Source organism: Delphinus delphis, chromosome 1 (assembly GCF_949987515.2).
Source record: "Delphinus delphis chromosome 1, mDelDel1.2, whole genome shotgun sequence".
Lineage (NCBI taxonomy): Eukaryota > Metazoa > Chordata > Mammalia > Artiodactyla > Delphinidae > Delphinus > Delphinus delphis.
This window is the reverse complement of record NC_082683.1, coordinates 101,353,179-101,374,787: the sequence shown is the minus strand read 5'-3', so window position 1 is coordinate 101,374,787 and position 21,609 is coordinate 101,353,179. Positions and strand designations below refer to the sequence as shown.

General features: G+C 48.2%; 1 protein-coding gene across 1 annotated transcript in view; it reads right to left on the bottom strand.

Annotated features, from left to right (window-relative positions):
- The window catches only part of VANGL1 (VANGL planar cell polarity protein 1), a 51,328-nt gene extending 32,317 nt beyond the window's left edge, over positions 1 to 19,011 (bottom strand). The window contains exons 1-3 of the mRNA XM_060027723.1: positions 18,873 to 19,011; positions 9,596 to 9,802; positions 1,506 to 1,638 (exon numbers count right to left, since the gene is read on the bottom strand). Coding sequence (XP_059883706.1) covers positions 1,506 to 1,638; positions 9,596 to 9,666 — 204 coding nt within the window. The 5' untranslated portion in view covers positions 9,667 to 9,802; positions 18,873 to 19,011. The remainder of the gene's footprint in view (positions 1 to 1,505; positions 1,639 to 9,595; positions 9,803 to 18,872) is intronic.
- Positions 19,012 to 21,609: the final 2,598 nt, after the last annotated feature.

Genomic DNA, 21,609 nt, shown 5'->3' with positions numbered 1-21,609 from the left:
CCAACAATCTTCCCAAGACTGAGGTTCTTAGAAGAGAAAGGATCTTAGATCTTCTATCTCAATCCCCTGGATTTTCAATGAAGAAACTGAGGCCCACCAAGGTTGTGAATGCCCAAAGTCAAGTCACACAGCCGCTGAGAAGTACAGCCTCCAGATGCCCACTTCAATGCTTTTCCCTGGTGTAAACACCAACAGCTTCCTAACGTAGCTTCCTAGTGAGCTACAAGATGTAGAGAAGATGACAGACGAAATGCCTTCACAGTGGGCCACCAGCACCTCTGAATTCATATCCAGGAGGAAACTGACCCCTGCAGCACTTAAGGGTGGCCCAGTCTTAGGACTGGCCCCATCCATCCAACCATTCCTCTGGCCCTCTGGCTCTCCATCCCTATGACTGCCCCAGAGCCAAGGCAGGCTGTGCAACAGTAAGGACTAAAGGCATTTACTTACCACTGAACAAACCCCACATTCAGCCACAACTGCAGCTTTGGCTTCTACGAGCATCTTGCATGCTCTGAGGAATTCCAATTTCAGTCCATACGTCTGCTTATAAATGCACATCTGTCTGTACCCATAGGTACACACAGATGCATGCTTATCTATATCTTTACAGCTGTGTGGGCACACATCAGTTTATTTGGGGCTAAGGCTAGACATGCATATACTTCAAGGGGCTGTGCAAACATGTTTCTGAGTATAGCTCAGATGTTTATTCAAATCAAGTAGACTGTGAGACAGCTGGGACCCAGAGAGAAGAACACACACGATATTTTAAAAAAATTAATAGTCCATATTTTAAAATTGGGTGATTTCACATAAAATCCTAACTTCCAGCTTTTCTTAAATATTGCAAGACCCAGGAACACTTAATTCCTGCATTCCTGTTGCTTCCTTGACAGAGGAAATGCATTCTCCAGGTGCCAGATTCCATCACTCCATGCCACAGCCCTGACACTGACATGCCACACAGATTGCTATTTACTCCCAAGCTAGCCTGATATATTTTTGCCTCTTCTGTGTAACCCAGGGTCTATTTCACTCACCTATGTTTCCCTAGCAGGCATCTAAGTGTACAGCTCCAGGTTTAGTGAGGCTTCGTCTGGGCTGTCCTAACCTCTCAGCTCTTCTTCCCTACATGACTTAGGGTCTCTGGAGAGTGAGTTTCCTTCTCTCTTACACTGTTCTACTTTGGAATGAGTCTCCAGAGCCTGCAGCCTGCAACTTTCCCTTCTCTGCTCTGTCGTCAGCCTTGCTGGCTTCTTTTCAACACCATTCAAAGGAGGCGAACCAATCACACTTCAGAAGAATCCTCAAGCTAGCCAATGGTAGGTCAGGCTGTCCTTAGACCAACAAGAAACCACAGGATATAGATAAACTAATTAACATGCTAGAAAAATAAAGATAAAAACCCAAGAGAACCTATTACAACAAGACTTAGGAAAACATTTACAGAAAAGAGGCTTGATCAAGTACCAGTGTACTTACAGACTGCCTTTGATCCTCACCTGAGCTTCCTCCGTCCGAGTAGAATCATTTGCCAACAAGGGCTCTCCGGTGGGAGCTTGAATGGTGACAGATTTTTCTGACCCTCTGCCATCTTTATTCCGGGGTGATTTGTGCCTCTCTCTATTTCTTTCCCTGAAAAAAAATAATAAAAGATAAATCCGCTAGCACATTTATGCCATGTTAATTAACTCTCATCAAAACATGTTATAGGACTTCCTTGGTGGTGCAGTGGTTAAGAATCCACCCATCAACACAGGGGACACGGGTTCAAGCCCTGGTCTGGGAAGATCCCACATACCGCTGAGCAACTAAGCCCGTGCACCACAACTACTGAGACTACGTGCCACAACTACTGAAGCCCGTGCACCTAGAGCCTGTGCTCTGCAACAAGAGAAGCCACCGCAATGAAAAGCCTGCGCACTGCAACAAAGTGTACCCCTGCTCGCCGCAAGTAGAGAAAGCCCGTGTGCAACAACAAAGACCCAACGCAGCCAAAAATAAATTAATTAAATTAAAAAAAATATTGTTAAAAAAAAACATGTTATAAATTTCATTTTGAATTTAAGAAACTTCTACACACACACACACACACACACACACACACACACACCCATCCCACCCCCCGGCAAAGAGTAAGCTGATCTTTACTCCCTACTTACTATTTTCTTTCTGCCACTCCAAGACCCAAAAAAAGACTGTCACTTCTTCTCTATCAACAGTGATCATATTTTTTCAAAGCCTAATACTGTGAACTTTAGAATTTCTGTAGCTAAGGCACATTTCATTGTAAAATCACTGACTTGAGTTGATCATAATTCGCCTAAACTTATTTTCTAGGACTTTTTTCTATTGGGACGACACAGCAAAATACTTAAGCTTTGGTCTGTCCAAAAAAATCTGGGACACACTGTCACCCTACACCTTTGGACAAGAAGAGAAGAAAGGAAACCCTAAACCAATACAGAGAATCAGTTACTTCCCATTACTACAAATTCAAAACTAAAAGTCATTCCCATAGATTCTAGATGAACTTAAAGCACCCACAGAAACAGGCAAAAGTGAGAGCAAATGACCCCAAGAGGTACACACATGGGTGTGTGTGTGTGTGCATGTGTGTACGTTTTCAGGCCCCCTAAGGAAAGCAGGCTGTTGCACCATTTTACCCCAGATGAACTTCCTGGGTGGTCTTCCAGGGTGACGATGAGCGCACCCTGCTGTGGGTCAATGCTGAAATTAGGAATCAACCACTGTGCAAAGCCCAGGGGTCATGACCTGGCCTTTAACCACCTATGGAGACTGGCACCCCTACCCCCAACTGTGAAGAGTCAACCCAGGAGCCCCTCCAAAGGAGCCCCTCAGTGGCCAAGAATAAGTTCCCTCAAACTCCGTCCCGCAGGCCGCCCTGACATCAGTCCTCCTTCCTTCACCCACACGCCCTCCTCCCCAAGGTCTCCCAGGCAGGACAGAAGCGTCGCACACACACACTGCAGAGACAGACGGTCAGATTTGGGTTCTGCCCCTACCTGATGTGTGAGCCTGCACACGTTACTGAACCTGCCAATTAAAGACTGTCGCTCACCAGTGGCTCTAAAAGGATGAAGTTGCTAGCCCCTGCTGCTGCTGACCTTCGACACACCCTGAAAGGAGTTCAGGGCAGAGATCAGGAAGGAGGCACTCTGCGCTCTGGGAACACTGGCAGAACAGCCTTTCAGACAGTTAGACATTTTCAGGAGAAAATGTTATGAACCCAATTGCTCGCATCTTCTCACACCTAGAAAAGCACTAAAATCATTAAAGGAGACGTCTGCTCCTCGTGACCAGCAGCAACCTTCTACCAAGATGTGTGCCTGCTTGCATGTACCCCTTTCGTCAAGTCGTATATATGCTGACCTCCCCCACTACCTCTTCAGAGCAGTTCCTCAGAGCCATGTGAGAGGCTGTCTCCCAGGCTTTAGTCTTCAGGAAGCCCCAAATAAAAGTGACCTCTCAGCTCTCATGTTGTGTTTTATTTCAGTTGACAAACCTCTGAAAAACCTCAGTTTCATCATCTATGCAATGGGGATAACGATCTCACCACATAGACACAGGGATGTGAAATAATACACTGTGGCTATTACTGCTATTACTATCCACACACGGCAAAGAATGGTGGCTTGACTTGGTGAAGCAGAGTACGTGTTCCTCGGAGACAGATGAAAAAGAAGCTTTTAACACACAATCAAACCCCCTCTCCCTGCACAGCATCCCTCCTATTAACCTACTACTTAGCTAACAAAACCACATGCAGACTTTCTGTGGTCAAACTTCTGCTTTATCAATATCTCCCTAGGATAAGCCCTGGTTAATTCCTTCAAAGGGCAGGGAGGCTTCAGTTGTCCCAAAGACGCTTTCAGTGATACCATCTCTAATCCCTGTAGCGTAATTTATCACTACAATCTACTGTTAAATTAGAGTCCAGAAATAGATGTGTTCGGGTCAACTCTGGTGTTTTATTTTAACTGGGCAACTAAGGAAACAGCAAAGAGATGTTGTTTGTTTATCCAGGGGTGTGTCTCACTGCCAATCACTCCACTGCCCACCCCAATTTAAAGAGCACTTTACCAAGTGCTTTCTTATATTAATCTTGTTCAATCCTAACAATAACCCTATGTGGTATTATTGTCTGCATTTTATAAATGAGGAAACGGAGGCTCACAGAAGTTAAGTGACTCCCCAAAGTCATAGCAAGTGGCAGATCAGGATGTGAACCGACTGCCTCGATTCAGACCCGCTCTGCGGCACTGATTTGAAGAGCAACTGGAAGATTTTGTAGCATAAGTATTCCTTATGCTCATTCCCACACCCTGAACTTGATGAACTTACCAGAGCTATGGAATCTGCCTTTGAAGCTACTGCTAGAAGTCATGACTTGACCCTGACCTTGGAGAACACAAAGCAGTGCACCCAACACTCTGGGCTGCCAAAGACAACCACTTCAAAAGGACTCACTGTGAGAAACAATAAGCAATGGGGGAAAGTTTTCCCATGTGTCTGATCAGTCTTAGCTGTTTAGACTATGTCTGGAATCACTGTTCCCCAGGACCCCCACCTTGGCCAGGCCAGACCGAGGCACTGCTCCTCTTACTGTGTTTCCACTTTCCCCAACTGCTCTCACATCTATCACTGTCCTGCCATCTGCCAAGTCACGTGCTCCCCTAACCCATCAATCTCTTCACTAGTCCCACGGGTCAAATCCTGTGACAGCACAAATTCCACTGGAAATCAAAATTCTTCCACCGAGTGCCAATTCCTGCAGGCTGAACACTACCAGGGCCGGAGCGGGTAGGGAACCACCCAGGGCTGGAAACAGTCTCTCAGGGGCCAGCCCTTCCTCGACCCGACCCCAACTGGCCCAGCCTGGCCCTTAAAGGGCCCGACAGTCCCCAAAGGAGACGCGATCTCTACAGTTCCCCTGGTAACATCAGAGGTAAACCAGATAAGAGCCCATTACCTGACAACTCCAGGAAGGTTTCTCATCCTCCAAGCTCAAAACCCTAAACCACTGCTTCTCACACGTGAATGCGCAGACAAGCCACCTGGGGTGCAGATGAAGTACAGATTCACTGGCCCCATCCCCAGAGAAATAGTCCGGAGAGGAGAGACACCAGGAATCCGCCCTTTTCATCAGCACCCCAGGTGATTCGAAGGCAGGTGGTCCAGGAAACTCTGCCCAAGGCTCTCCCACCCAAATGCTCCTGGGGGAGGAGGTTGTTGGAGCGACTACTCAGACGTTTCCCTATTTGTAAAATGCCCTGTATACAGCGGGGGCTCGATAATGGGAGCTGTGAGTGCAGCGCTCAGCTACACAATGTTGCAGTGTACAGCGTGGCTTCTATACTAAAACAGCATTAAGTGCATGAGGCTGGGAGCAGGACTCAGGACAGTGTGCATCAGGCCCAGATCTGCCTTTGAAGCTACTGCTAGAAGTCATGACTTGACCCTGACCTTGAGAACACAAAGCAGTGCACCCAACACTCTGGGCTGCCAAAGACAACCACTTCAAAAGGACTCACTGTGAGAAACAATAAGCAATTGGGGAAAGTTTTCCATTCACTGTCAAGTAAGGGGCCGAAGGAAAGCTCACCCTATCAACTCAACGTGGGCTGCATGTCGTGCTGGTCCTTGTCAAGGGAGAAAGACCTGTTGTACAGCTTTTATAAAAATCACTGGTCCTGAATTACTGCTCTGAATTACTGTCTGAGCCCGGACTACATAGAGAAGTCCAACAAAAAAGGCTGCCTTCCAAGTGCTTTCCAGCATGCAGAGCTATGAGCCCAGTATGGCTGTCGCTTCACTGCATCGGTACCCAAACGTTCATCCCCAGAGCTCCAACTGCCGTGATGTCAAGGACGTGCTAAGTACCCTCCAGGAGAGGGCCCGCCAGTGGTGAAGACCACCAGTCCACGGTGTCTAAGAGAAACAGGAGACAGGGAGTAGGCTACCAAACCACTGAAAGGATTTTTCAAACACACACGCACTTGGTGTTTCTCCAACTCCACCCGAGTCGTCTGGATCACCTAGGCATCTTTGCTGGGCAGGTGTGTCAGCCTCAGGAATCCTCGTATCTTTATCTCTGAGCCTGTCTCCATGCATCATGTGCCCGTATGAGTAAAGATAAGTCAGGGGTCGGGGCAAGCAGTAACATGCTGGAGGCCTGGGCACGTGTCTGTACCCGCACGTGTATGAGTGTGTAAACGCTTGTATTCAGCCGATTCCAGAGCTGAGCCCTGGGGGTGCTGCTGTAAAGCCCGTCTCACTCTGACCAGAATCCCCGTCGATTCCTAGACCGTTCCCACTTACAGTCAGCATTTCCTGGGAAGATGATTTTGCCCTCTTTCTGTTGTTTGTCTATTTCTACTTGGGGAAAGCCAGCCCCACCGGTTACTCTTCCCTTTCCTTCTCTACCACCACCCACCACCTGTCCTTTCTCCACCAACGGCGACTGCCGGGGCCTGGCTGCTTCCTCTCGGCACTGCCTCGGGTGCGAGGGCTGGGCACAGGACAAACTGACTTGGAAGCGGCCTCGGAACAAAAGCACAGATCGACCTACCGCTCAGGCAGCCTCTTGTGGACAATGCATTTTATAGTACATTAGTCACACGGCTTACCCTCCACTCCCTTTCTTCCCTATCAGTTACTCTGCCGCTCTCCACCCAGCACAGCCCAGGGAGGAAAGCACGGCTTCCAGAGGAGGACTAAATGGGGCCTTAAACCTGAGGGTCTCTACCAACCTCATAACTTCAGGCAAATAGTGCTCTCTCTGAGTCTCAATTGTATCACCTGTTGAACGGGGGTCCCACCTCCCACCGTTCTGGGACTGCTGTGAGGATGGGGGATAATGACCAAGGGTCCTAACAGGCACTCTCAAACTGGTCATGAACAGTACTGGCAGCCGCTGTATTGAACTCGGGGAACTGGTACTCCAAAACCCAAAGGCTAGGCGAGGTCGGCTGGAGTCTGTGCCGTTTTCCCAGCAAGTTAACTGGATACCCTCTGGAGATGGCAGGTATCACAAAACCAGACCACTAACCTCTTTGTTAGAAAAGAGTCACTTGTCATCTGCTTAGAACCCAGCCAGTCCTCCAAAGATGATCTCGGTGTCATCAGGAATATCAAGTTTGCTGCCCTTCATTATTCCCCGCTGACAGTTCTACCAAGATTCCTAAAGAGCAAACAAGCTCCCTCTCCTTTCCTACTCTGCCACTCAAATTCCCAACAAATCCCTGAGCAAAGCAGCCCTCACAGGGACACTCCCGGTGATAGCGACCCTCTGCTGGGTCCAGGGCACCCACCCCGACAAAGGACTCCCGGCACCTACTCTCTATGGATTACAACCTCTGCCCCACAGTCACTATGCCCTAGAGGGCTGCCTGTCACGGAATCCAACTTTTCTAAAGATGCCAGGAAGTTCACCTATAAATCTTGAATCTCTCACCCCGAGCTCTTCTGAGTAGGCATTCAGCAACACCCTTGGTTAAATTATTAAAGGTCTCAGCTTGTATTATTTGCCAAGTACTTTCCGCAGGGGTCCAAGAAGGCCCTCAGAGTTCTGCCTGCTGTTTTCATTGAAAGTTACAGTCTCCTAAAGTTACCACGAGAGCACTGCAGTATCAATTTCTCGGGGCCCCAAGGGGCCTGAGGAAACAGCAGTGCAGAGCAATGACAGTCGGGACACGAGTCTAGATAAAGGAGGCCAGAGATGGTTCCTCCTCTGAACACTGCAAGGCGTCCCTCTCTACTCATCCCCAAGCACCAAGAGAACCCCCAAATTCCCACTCCACTCATCACAGTGTAGGATGGGGAAGCTTGGCACACTGACAAGGGAATTGCTTTTTCCAGTTAAGTTCAAAGATTGGACATTTTTACACAGCTGTTTCTAGTATTTTAGAACAAATCTGATATGTTTACCCACTGATTGAAATTTGTGATTAAATGTTTCTCACTAGAGGGTTCCTGACTTTCTCAGGATCTGGGTTCTGGCATGTCACTTTACGCCTCACTCAGCAGCCCTCCTTGCTGTTTCCCATGCTAACTCTAGTCAGCATGGGAAAGGCTTTCTAAGCCTTGCCTGGGCTCCAGCACAAGCTCATTTACCTCTTTCCCCCAGATTGTTATGATTATACGAGCAATACATGAAATTTAGAAAATAAGGAAAGTTAAACACACACACACACACACACACACAACTATAATCCCAATAGCTGCACACCTAGAGATAGGCACGGTCCATCTGTTACCATTCATTGTATCATAAGAATATATAACCATTATAGGTACAAAGTTTTGAATCTTGTGTTTTAGTAACATGGCATCATATGTATTTTCTCATGTCATTAAATAATCTTTGAAAGTCCTTCTTTTACACTCATTCCATTTCTACTTTTAATCACAAAATATACACTTGTAAAAGACTGAACAAGTGCAGAAAGATAAAGCACAAATGAAAGTTCCCATCAGTCACCATCCTGTGTGGACCCCTTCCCGGTGGATGACCGCTCTGGGCAGCTCCGACACTATCCTTCCAGACCCCTTTCTGCGTGTGTACATCCGTACATGCTAACAAACGAATAAATCAATTAGATATCCGTATCTTACTGCTGTTTTACAAAACAAAATCCTGCTCTGCATTCAGCTGCTTGTATGGGGAACTGCTCAGTCAGGGAAACACCACTATAATCACCATTCCCAGCCATGGCAGGGCTGTGACCACAGGTGGGCCTTTGAGTGTGGTGCTGAAATGCCAAGGCCATTGATAGCATTAATACAGCCACTGGTTAGTGACCTACTATGTGCTGTGTTAAATGCTTCACAAGCATAATCTCATTTAATCCTCTCAACAGCCCTGCTATACCCATTTTACAAATGAGGGCTCTAAGGAAGAGGCAGCATTGCAATTTTATCAACTGCACTCTTCACCAGTACAGTACCACCTCTTCATTCATTCATTTCCTCGTTTCTCTCCTGACCGTTCTGGAGGTCTGTAATACGGCAGGCCTTATGAATACCAGTGCAGACCTGTTCATTCCTCACAGAGGAGAGGAAATTTGGCCCCATCACCGAGGTCGGAGTTTTCAAAACCCAGGCCTGCGCACTGGGAAGACTAGTCAGAGAGAAATAAATAAGGCACTAGGCCAATCCTGCCACTTCAGTGGATACGCCTCAGGCAAATGCATAATGGATGAGTCAGCAGCTTTGGGTGAGAAGCAACAAATTAACACTTTTTTTATTTTGGAACTTTCACTTGCATTCTTGGTAAAGCTTTGAGAGAACTGTCATCTATGAAAAGTACTTAGAAATGAAAAACATTTCCACTGAAGGGAGAAACTTTAATTTAAAATCAGTTGTGAGAACTTAAAGTCACCAACTGTAATGGTGGCTATAAAATGTAAATTGGTGGTGTAGTTCCTCCCAATGCCTGTTAAATGCTCTTGGACTGAACCTCAGGCGTCAACTGCCCTGCAGGGGGACTGTTTGAAAGTGAGCCCAGGCAGCCTGAGCAACCTGCAAGTTTCCCCCAAAGGAAAAGTGGAACAAGCAGTAGCTTACATACCCTTGTCTGTGAGATTTTTTCGAATGACTAGAATAGTAAGAGTATCCAGAATACGTGGATTCGGTATCCATAGCAACGGAGAGCTTGCTCTTGCTGAAGGAGCAGGTACTGTTTCTCCTTAGAGGTAGAGAATCTCACCTACTGGACTCCTCCTCAGACCTCAAAGGGCCTGGGAATCGAGGACTTACTCTTCGGCAGGAACGAATTCTGGGAAAACAGGAAAAAAAAAGGATATCAACCTTCAAAGCCAAACCCGAGGGGCGAGAAGATAAGTGACAGTAGCAACCTCCTCTCTGGGGTCTCTATGATGGAACAAGTGAGCAAGGGTGAGGCTCCTGAGTGCTAAGTGCTCCACTCAGGCAGCAGCCAGCTTGCCCAGGTGTCTGGGAGGGGGACGGGTGGGTGCCGGGCAAAGCCCAACCCCCGCCCCGCAGCAGCGGGGAAACCGGAGGTGGGAGAGACCTGGCCCTTGGCCATCTCCCAGACACAGCCGGCCTTCCTGGCATCCCAGTCCTAGACACCGTGCCCAGCTCCCACTGCCAGTGTGCTGGTTACAAAACAATACCCAGGGAAGCAGCTTTTCAGGGATTTGCTCAGAGTTTCCGAAACCACTGGGAAAAAAAAAAAAAAAAGGTTCTCAATCTCTTTAATCCAGGAATCCAAACTCCTGAGAATTTATCTCAGGGAACTAATCTCCTTTTTTAAACGAAAAACTACTATTAGCACATTGTCTAAAATAGTGAAGAGCAAGAAACACTCTCAATGCCCCCCAAACAGAGGACTAGGTCAGGGAAACATGATTCATTCACCCAAAGAAATATCATAGAGCTGTTTAAAATGATAATTACGAAGAACAGAAATTTGTATGATATAGTGATAAATTTAAAAAGCAGGCTACATACAGCACTGCAGATAGACGCTGAAATCTACATTCCAGTTACAATCACTTACGTAAGGACAAGGATGACAGAACATCAGAAAATGAAAGCAGGTGATTTATTAGCTGCAGGTTCCTGGGTCTTTTCCCACATTTTCATTAAATATTGCTATGCAATAAAAATAAATTGGAAATGTTTCCAAGTACATTCCTGAGCCCCACATGCTAAACCTTTACTTGGAGAGAAAGGAGTTCTACACCCCTCACCCCGGAGCTGGTCTCCACCCCACAGGGCTCCTCCTTCCAGCGCCCCTGGAAGCTGACACTGCAAACAGAGCCAGGGAGATCAGTGTGAAGAAAAAACAAAGAAGCCGCAGATGCCATACCTCTACCCCCACTGGGAGAAGGCCAAGGCTCCTGAGCAATGAATGACCTGCCAGCCTGGAGGGAATCACCCACAAACCACCACTGGCCAACACAGTCCGAGCCTCAGTACCACCTAGGTTGTTTGCCCTTATCATTCATTCCCTAGGGTCTGTCACCTAGGGCTAGCTAGCCTCCCTTTTCCTGATGTCCTGACTCATTATTTCATGTCTGCTCTCCTGCATGAACCCAAGGTGAGCAGTGGGGAGACCCGGGGTCTAGCTAGGGCTGCTCACTGTCAAGTACAACCTGGGATAAGTCACCTGCCTTCTTGAGCCTCGATTTCCTCATTTGTCAAATGGGGATAAACCCACCAGCCACGGACTTCACAGGGTTGATCTGTAGATATAAGCTGATACAGTATTAGGAGCTGGCTTCCAATCCCAGGCTTTACTCACCTGTTAGCTATATGACCTCAGTCAAATTATTAAACCTCTCTGAACCCACATCTGTAAAAGGTGAATAAAAGGGCTCATGCGAGAAACAAACAAGCTACAACCGTGACCACTCCCAGCACCGGCTCCGATACGCTGGATAAGGGGCATTTGGGGTTATCAAGACTCCCGCGACCAGTCCCCAACCTAGAGGCTCTCCTTGTCTCTCTCAGTAAGAGAAAGACACGGAAAGGAGCAAGACAGAGTGGGTGCCCGTGCTCACCTTCCCACCTGAGGCTCACCTGCGGCCAGACAGCGCTGGGCTTGCATCCCAGTGCAGTCCAGGGCTTGCTAACTAGCTGCGTTCCCCTTGGAGCCTCCGGTGTCCTCATCCGTAAAATGGAAATAAGGCAGCCTATTTCGTGGCGTGACTGTAAAGCATCAAATGTGGAAAAAAACCCACTGTGGGCATTTTAAAAACATGTTAGTTTTGCTCTTGGACCTTCCCCCACTTTTCTAGAAGACTTTAAGAACAAGCTCATCTTTTTTTTTTTTCTCCCTACTCTTCCTCCCAGCATGTTCACTAGCAATTTCAATGAGCTTTCAGCACCTTAGACTCTCACTTCCTTTCTGCGCTGGGCTATGCTGCTTGTTCTTCTCCATACCTGGCAGACGCCAGCCTCAGGAGGTGAGCCAAGATCTCCAGACCTGCCCCTAATGAGCCTCTTTCCCCAAAGGTCCTTCACCCAGCTCTCTGCTGACCTGCAGGTTCCAACACCCGGCTGCCTGGCCCAGAAACCTGACTGCTGTCTTCTACACCCAGAATTGACCAACCACAATGTCTATACTTTTTTCTGCCCTCCAACCCATTAACTCTCGATTCTCTTTTCCATCCCAGCTTCTAGCTATTTCCGGCTAAATGCTGCTGGGGTGTCTCAGAGGCAGGTGGCCCAGGCCCCGAAGACCTGGGTTGATCCTATTCACGCTCCCGGGGCCGTGACACCGCAGGGCAGACACTTACCTCTCTGAGCTTATCTCCCCACCCTCCCACCACCGCCCCCGACACCTCTGTAAAATGAGGCCATTTAATATGATCTCTTCCTAGGGTTGCTGTTAAGCGTTAAAGGAAGCTCCCAAAATAAAGCCTCTGGCACATGCTAATGCAAATTTCATTCCCCTACTGCAAGAGGACGTCATCCTTAGTCCTCATTAAAACCTCTGGCCATCCGTTAAGGCAACTCCAGGCATGCCCCTCAAAGGAAATCATGGGCTCCCAAGTGCTGTTTGGGGGAAAGCTTTACCTCTACTCTCCAGCTGCCCTTGTCTGGTTTCTCTCTCACAATTCCTAACTATATTTATCAAAGGGGTGGTTTGCATATGCTGCCATTCCCTCCCTCTTGTCACCCCAATCCTCCATCTTTGATGCTCCACTGAAACAGCGCTAAGTTGGCCAGAGATTGCCAGGAGCCAAATCCAAAGGTCCCACCCTTGTCCTCCTTCCCCCCAGACCTTCTTAACCCATGTATGCATTCATCCGCCTCCACGTTTAGTGGGGCTATGAGAGACCTGCTAGGCGATGCTAGGTTACAGCAATGACAATGGCACACAGCACACGGCTGCCCTCGCGGAGCTCTCTGCTGTCTGTCCTCCTCCGATTTGATGGTGTTTGTGCTACTCCTCCTCCAACAGTCCTCTCCCTCTCCCCCATCAAGTTATCTTTTAAGACTCAAAACTCACCCATTATTCTCCTCCGTCCATGGATTTACTCTAGGATAAGCTCCATGGAGACAGAAGCTACTGTTTACCTACCCCAGGATACACGGAACATAAGAGGTACCCAACAAATACTTACTGAAAGGATAAATCCCCAATGCACATTTCCTACTCAGATGCCTCTTGCTCCGCTTGGGATTCCCATCACCCCCGCGATGCTCTCCGGTGCCCCGGACTGTTCTTTTCAATTTCCTCCACTGGCACCATGCAAACATCCTACTGACCCTATAGAGCCAACCCAGCACCATTTTCACAACTCTCTCCCCGCTTCAGCCCACACATTCTACTGTCCCTAAGTGCCCTCTGTCCCCTGTTATCCACCCCTCAGTCTCCCAGTTCTCAGGCCACCCACTTCCTCCAGGCTCCACAGACACAGGGCTAAACTATTCCAAAGCCTGCAGGTTTCCTCACAGAATCCAGTCTCTCGAGAGTTCGGGCCCCTTCTGCGTCACACTGTCTCTACCAGAGCTATCAATTCTTGTCCCAGATCTCAGTGAGGATTAAGAAGCAGCAACCAGAGGCAGACGGACAAAATCCAGAGCGAACTCATCTCAAAAGCCAATGGAAGGGTTTCGACATCATTAACAGAAAAACACATCCTGAAGCTTATCATTGCAGCAGTACATTTACAAGATAGTTCCCTTGTATGCACAAGAAATTAGCAGAACTCAGATAAGGTCAGAGGGAGGCCTTATCAGGAAGATAATAAAGTAAAGAAAAGGAATCAGGTTCTCTGGGTAATAAAGTGATAGGCTGCTGCACTGGCTTGAATAGGATAGGGTCACATAAAGGTGTAATGTGGATCCTGGAATCTGGAACTATCTGTCTATCACACTGACCCCTGACATGACCCAGACTGTGCCTGGCTCTGGTTGGGCAGCTGCCAGAGTGATCTTTCAAATCACAACGTGGACGTCACTTCCCTGCTTAAAACCCCTCCACGGTGTTCCGCTGCACTTCAAATAAAACTCAAAATCCTTCACTTGGTCTGCCAGGCCCTGCCCACCTCTCCAGCTGGGCTTTCCTTCTCTACCCGAGGTTCTCTAAGGCACCCGGCTCTCTGCAGCCTCAGTACATCTGCTCTACTCACTCTTCACCCACCTCATTTTGCCCAATTCCTACTCATCCCTCTCAGCTGAAATACAGCTTCTCTCAAGGGCCTTTCCGGTCCTCCGGCCTCACCTGGCCCTTTCCCACCTCCCTGTACTTCTTGATCTCCCAATTTCCAATTACACAGGGACTGGCTCCTGCAGAGACAGTAAGCTCCACGAGGGCAGGGGCCTCTTTCATTACTCTCTCTCCAGCTCCTGGAGCACAACAGGCTCTCTGTAAATGTGTGCTGAATGAAGGAAGGGTTTAGGTGGTACATGTCGGGACGTGGAGCCCATAGGTTCACTGTGGAAGAAACCTTAGAGGTCGTCTATTTTAAATCCTCGGTTTTACAACCGAAGAAAAAGATGCAGAGATTACATTCCACAGTGACATCCGAACCACCAAGAGTGGAGCTGCTCTGCTGCTTGCACAAGTCTTACTCAGCGGCAAAGGTTATATGCCAGACACAGTAAGAACTGGCATCAGTCTCTGCCTCCCCCTGTCCTCCTGTCATTTATCCCTTCCGGGCTGCAAGCAAACACCAGGATAGGGCTAGAGCTTGTCAAATCACATCTCATGAAGGTCAGAGGGCAGTGTTGAGACAGGTTCAAGAGCACTTTTGACCAAGTGGCAGCATCTTAAATCTGGAATTCCCCAACAAAAATGTCAGAGAACCTCCTTCCCCCCCCCCCCACCTTTATTAAAAGCAAAGTGGGGATCAGAGGCCTTGAAGAGAATCCGCCCCTAAAGTCACAATCACTCACAAAATATACCTGACTCCTACTTGAAAGGAAAACACAGTGTTCAGAAAATCATATGAGGGAAATAATATGTTATGGTAATGACAGTGGTAAACGTAAGCTAACCTTCTCAGAAAAGGAAATTATAAAAATGTCAACAGCTCTGCCTAGAGCTATTAAGTGAACTTGGGTTGGAGGGTAGAAAGTTACCTTGCAAGGGGTACAGAGACACACGCTGAATTTAAAGAGCCATTCTACTCCTTCTGCAGTGGATATACTTCCAAGGGAAGCAACTGTGTTTATATATACTGAGCACATCACTTTGCATATTTGATTTTTATCATATATATAATTCTAAAGGGTTTACACCATTCATTATTTTTATTGTTTTCAAGCTAACATTTTTCTCAAGGTACCCGTTTATTAATTACGTGGCACTCAAGGGGAAAAGGATAATTTAGATAATTTTGTTTAGTCAACTTTTCTTCTACAGGGGACAAGCAATGAGCACAGGTTTTGAAGTTAGATTGTCACTGTTCAAATCCTGGCTCTGCTACTTATCAGCTGTGTGACCTCAGATTAATTACTTAACCCTTCTGTGCCTGTTTCCCTAATTATAACAACAGAATTATATTTTACTTACCTTATAGGCTCAAGGTGGGTTAAATGAGATCATTCATAATCATTCAGACTAATGCCTAGCACACGGTAAGCATTATTACTACTTAGTAAAGTTAAATTCCTTCCATTGGAAAGAATACCTTTGTAAGGCACATGACTTATGTATCATTTTCATTAAACTTATGTACTTTTTTGGGTCTATGTGAGTCTACTTTAATGAATCCCATTAGCTATAGTTAACTAATTTATTGATTTCCATTCGTTTCCTTGCAGGCCTTCTTTTACCGTCCCCAGGTTAGAAGTGAGTATCAGAGAAAGCTCTGTGTGTTTTATTGGGTTTATCTGGAGGACCTCAGGGCTGTAAGGGAGGATGGGAAGAAGTATTTTGCTGAACTTGTGGTCTATAAACCATAACACATCATCCAGGCCACTGATGTGGGGATCAGAAGGATTGTGGCATTTGCAACAAACCCAGTGATTCTTTCAACAGTGCCCTTCTAAATGAGTGATTCCGGGCCACTATTCACAAGAAAAGAAAATGTCAACCTCATTTTACCAATGATTTCAACTCACCTTCCCAGAATATCTCCTCTTGGTTCCAGTCATCAATTACCTCTGAAACACCCTTAACAGCTGGGTATAGATTTCCAAAAGCTGTGAATGGTTAATGTGTCTGGAGTTCTTATGATGTATATTTGTTCTCAAGTGACCCCCGCCCCTTGTCCCCTGCCAGATTTTTAAGCTTCGGAAAAGTAATTTCGAAAATACTACCTCCCCTGTAAATTCCATGATGCAGGGTCCAATGACTGCTGTCCAATAAAGTGGTATTCAGAAGGACACCAATGGAGACAGACCTCAGCTGAACATACATGCACCTTTTCATCAGGCTTCAGGTGAGACCAAAGCCACTACTAGAAACATGGTCCAACCCCACGTCCACCTAATCCTGCCTCGTCCACCTTCTGGAAAATGGCACAGCACGATGCCCATACACAGCTAGTCCCCTAGCCACAGCTAGTTCACTTTATAGAGAGAGAAGGACCATAATAATCTAATGGCTCACAGTTAATCGAGTGCTTCATATGTATTAGGAACTGTTTTAAGTCATTTGCATATAATATCTCACTTAATCCTCAGAACACGCCTTATATGGGAGAAAAAATATGAATTTCATGCTACAGTTAAGAAAACCAAGGTGGCAAACCTGGTAAGTGCTGGAGCTGGGCCTTGAACTCTGAGAGTCTAATTCCAGAACCTGTGCTCGTGACTATGGAAACTATATAACAATGTAGCAATTACCAAACTCGTTTATTTACAGGGAGGAGGGGAGGCAACCATCACAAATTGTCCCAAACCACACAGAACCCACAAAGAATTCTGCAATTTCAACTCCTACTCACAGGTTCAGTGTCCCAAGCATTGTGGGGAGTCCAAAAGAAAAGAAATGAATCTGAAATAGTTCTAACTCCAAGGAGCTCACAGCTTAAAGGTAGAACCTGCCTATTAAAATACAATGTGATAAGTGCCCACTCAACCCAAATGCTGCTGAGGTCTGGGATAGCAAACAGGGTGTGTGTTTGTGTGCGTTGGGGGCTGGAGGGGAGAATACCTTCCTCACTCAACATCTGTTTATTCTCCAGTGGACCAGGGTGACCTGGCATTGCTTCTTGGTCAGGAAACCTTCCTTTACGGTTTCATCCTTTTGCTCAAGTACACAAGGCAATGAAAATGTATTGCCTGGCAAGCAGTCCTTACAAACATGCCGTTCTCAAAATTCTCCCATTTTACTTACAAATTAAGTTGCAACCAAGTCACGCTGCCAACACTGTAACAGTGAAAATTTCACCCTAGCTGTTTCAGTAATTATATTGAGAGACACCAAAGTCTGGGAATGCTAAATGCTTATGGAGAGGTGAAGAGTGTTATTTACTTGAACTGGAGAATAAACAGTTTCCTCCCAGAAATCAAACCCCAACTATATCACATTGATTTAATCCAACTCTAAAAACTCTAATTAGTGGTTACATAAAATGACTAATTACATCTCCCTGGATTCAGACAGTTTCTGCCATCTCACTTAAAGAGCCTAGGAGCTGTGTAATCAAACAACCCACCCACTGGAAGGAGAACGCTAATTAGCATTGTTGATTGGTGACACAAGTTATAATATTTTTCCAGCAACCCTGTAAAATTTATAAACACATCAGTGAAAATGCCAGATTCTTTACAGCTCGCTAGCTTTTGGAATAGATGTCTAAAAATACATGTATTTCCAATCACAGCCCCCCAAAAGGGGTTTAACAAAATGCACGTGCCAGCCACAAAATCATCATAATAAAGAGCTCTAACATCTCTTAACAAGCGGCTAAACGAGCTCACAACACCTTCGCGGGGTGGGCTTTATACCTGGTTTGAAGCTGTGAAAACTGAGCCACAGGTTTCTCGGCTCCAAGTCTCACTAGCTCATCTCCGGGCCGCCAGGCCGCGGCTCCGCCCCACTCCTGCCTCCGCCACCGACGCGTTTAAATTTTTATAAAGCTTCACACTTCCCCGGACACGTTTGCTTGGGGCAGTTTAAAGCCTGCAGGAGGAAATGAGGTCCTGCCCGCGGCGAAGGCTGCCCCGAGGCGGTGAGATTGCCTCCAACCGGGACGCCTCGGGCAGAGACTAGCCGGACGCCTGCTGCTCCACCCCGGCGTTTTTGAAAGTAAACTCCTACCTGCCTGTTGCGCTCTCCGATGCGCAACCGGACTCGCCCCCCGCCCGCCTCCAGGGCCAGCTCCCTTCTGTAAGCGAGGTGGGAACACAGGCCAGCTCTGTGCCGGTTTCTGGCCCAGGGTCGGGCGGGTCCCCGGGCGCGGGCTGTTCCCGGGTCGAGCCCCACGGCGGGGTGGGAACCACGGAGCTCGCCCGGCTCCCGGGGTGCGCAGGGCGGTCCGGCCCCAGCCCCGCAGGGCCGGTGCCTCAGCGCGGGTGCCTGCAGGAACGCTCGGCCACTCCCTGCCGGCCGGGGCGCGCACCCCAAAGTGCAGCCACGGTAGCAGCGAGCGTCCGAGGCGTGGGGAGGAAATGCCCGGACCGAGGAAGTGGGGTGCGCGGGGAGTGCGGCCCCGGGGCGGGAGGGGCGCACCTCGCGGGGATGGGAGAGGAGTGGGGTCCCGGGAAGCACGGCTCGGGCTATGGACCGCGGGAGGGAAGGAGGCTCCCGGCCAGAGGCGGGAGAAGGGCAGTGAACCGGGGTCTGAGTCCGGGGTGGGGCTGCGGGAGGAGGACCCAGGGGCTCGCGGGGTCGCGGGTCCGGGTGGGGGCGTCTCCCCGCGGGAGGTCTGCACCCCGCGCCCGCCGCCCCGCCGCGCCCGGCCTGCGGCGGGACTCACCTCCGCGCCGGCCGTGCGGGCTCCGCGGCCCGCGGTCTCGGCTCGCAGCGGCCCCGACTCTGCGGCCTGCACTGGGCTCCTGTAGAGGCAGAGCCCCGCCGCCGCCGCCGCTGCACTGCTGCTTTCCGCTTCCTGTCCCGGCGCCGCCCCGCAGCCCGAGCCCAGCCCTGCGAGCCCGGCGCGGCCGCGAGCCAAGAGCAGCGAGCGCGGCCGGCCCAGCCGAGGGCCCGGCCCACCTGCAGCGCAGGGCGGGGCCCGCCGGCGTCTCCCCCCAACCCCCAGGCTCAACGCGCCCCGGACACACACGCACACACACTCAAACACACACACCGACTCACACACCCATTCAGGCACACTCGTACCCACACAGACCCTAGGGGCTGACCACACACACACACACACACATCCACACATCACAAACACATGGTCAGGGATTAACCCCCCCCAGCACCCCAACATACTTGCACGCTCAAACTTACACACTCATGCACACACAGACTCACAATCATGCACAAAATTCAAGCCTGTCTGCCCCCAATGGAGCCCCAAAACACAGTTGCCCAGCAGCCCAGGGACTAACCCCCTACACACACACACACACACACACACACACACACACACACAAACACACTCAAATACACATATTCCAAGAACCAGCCCACAAATGTCCATATATACCCATACCTCAACCCACATACACACACTTAAACTCACATGCAGCTCAGGAAATGACCCCACATGTAACCATGCACACCCAGACCCCCTATAGGCCCCCAAAGCTGACCCTACCCCTCCTCCTCCCTTTAACAGCGTGGTCACTGCCCCCCAACCCCAGTATCCTACAAGCTACTGGAAGAGCACACCCCTGAAGGCAGGCAGCCCCAGGTTCCAATCCTGATTCAACCAGGTCTGCTTCTAAGTCTTTGTTTCCCTGTCTGAAAAGCAGAGAGGAAGATAAAGCCAGCCTTTGCAGGACAGTGGTGAGGATTATGAAAAGTGGCTGGTGCCCAGTAGACACTGAACAGTTGCCAACTATTCATATGAATATTTACACTCTTCTTACTTCGTTGTCTGGTGTGGGTGAATAGGGTTAGGGGTCCATGTGGAGAGTCTGGAGTCTGGCTGGGACCCAAAGCAGCTTACATGGCAGCGCTGCCCAGTAGAGGTGGTGTATAATGAAGTAGTGTGGGCAGTGGGGTGGGGAAACATACCCACACTGAACTAGCCTTAGTTACGGAAGTTTTGCCCCCAAAGCCCTCACTCTTCCCTCACCCCCTCTTCCCCATCCTCCCTAGTCCCCATTCTCTCTCCCATATATATTATTTCTTGAGGACATTATATGTTCAATGTAGGTGATCTTCATGCAGCCCCATCTGGCCACCAGGCTTACTGCTCACTCTTGGCCGTGTAAGGCGTCTGACCCTCCCCCTCGCCAGCCTCTTACCTGTCTCCTGAGGGCAGCCAGCTTCCTAAGGTTAAAGCCCATTGTCTGTCCACCTGAATCAGTGCTCGGGTGCAGAAATGTAGAGTTTTATAAAAACATGTCTCTTTCATCTTTAAAGTGTAGACCCTTCAAAGTTATAACAGGCCAGGGTTTTCCAATTGTAGTTATGATATTACTGAATAGCTCCCATGAGATCTATAGATCCTCAGTGGATTTCCATGAAAAGTGATCTTAGTACCCATTAGTGTATTATGTCTACCTTACCATGTGGTGCTTTTGTGGGAAAGAGAGGTAGTGCAAAATAAACCCTTTTTTTAAGATAATCAATTCCATCTACTTTAAATGCCATCTACTGTTTGTTTTTATCCGACAATCTCAAGTATTCGAGTTTAAAAGATGAGTTGGAAAACTTCTCAGGAACTGAATGATGGTATAACCCGGCTCCCGTTACCTGTCACAAAGTGGGTCAGCCTTAACCTAGGGTTCGGTTAGCAGGCTTACCAAACTCTTGCCTAGACTCTGGCTTAACCTTAATCAGTAAAAAGGGTAATATTGGGGGCTCCATCTGCCACTCCTTGGTCTTATCATTTGTGCCAAAGTCAGTTGGGGAAAGGGGGTACTATGTACTGGGTGCTCTCAAGACAACAGCGTGACTGTAATTCCACAAATTCATGCCTATATCTCTCTCCCTTCCTGCCCATTCTTGCAGATTTCCCAAACCCTGAAATGCTACCCACTAAAGTTCTTCCTGCTACCAAGGTCCAACACAAATGCTGTCTCTATAAAGCCTTCTCCAGTTCTCCCAACGAGAAAACATTCTCTTCTCCTCATTTGAATTCTCTGGATTTTTATGTTCACCTTCTACCGTGTATTGGTTATTTTGTCTCCTCAATAATGTGTAAATGCTAAATCTTTATCTCTTTTCTATCACAGGTCTTTCCACATAGTAGCCATTTTGAAAACCACTTAGCAAATGAATGAATGGCTATAAAATACCACTTGTCCTGGGAAATTAATAATCTAATCAGGAAATAATCTAATTGGAAAGTAATCTAATTGGCAAGTTATGACATGTGCACATAAAGATAGTTAACAACAAAAGAATATATAAAATGCTAAATCGGCACACTTTTTACGAAGTCACTTATCCAGCCTCAAGAATTCTGAATACACCTGAAAAACAGGAGTTAAGTGAGAAAGGCCTCTGATCAACTGAATAGATTGCATAAATTTATGCTTTAAAACAGATAGACTTTGGGACTTCCCTGGTGGTGCAGTGGTTAAGAATCCACC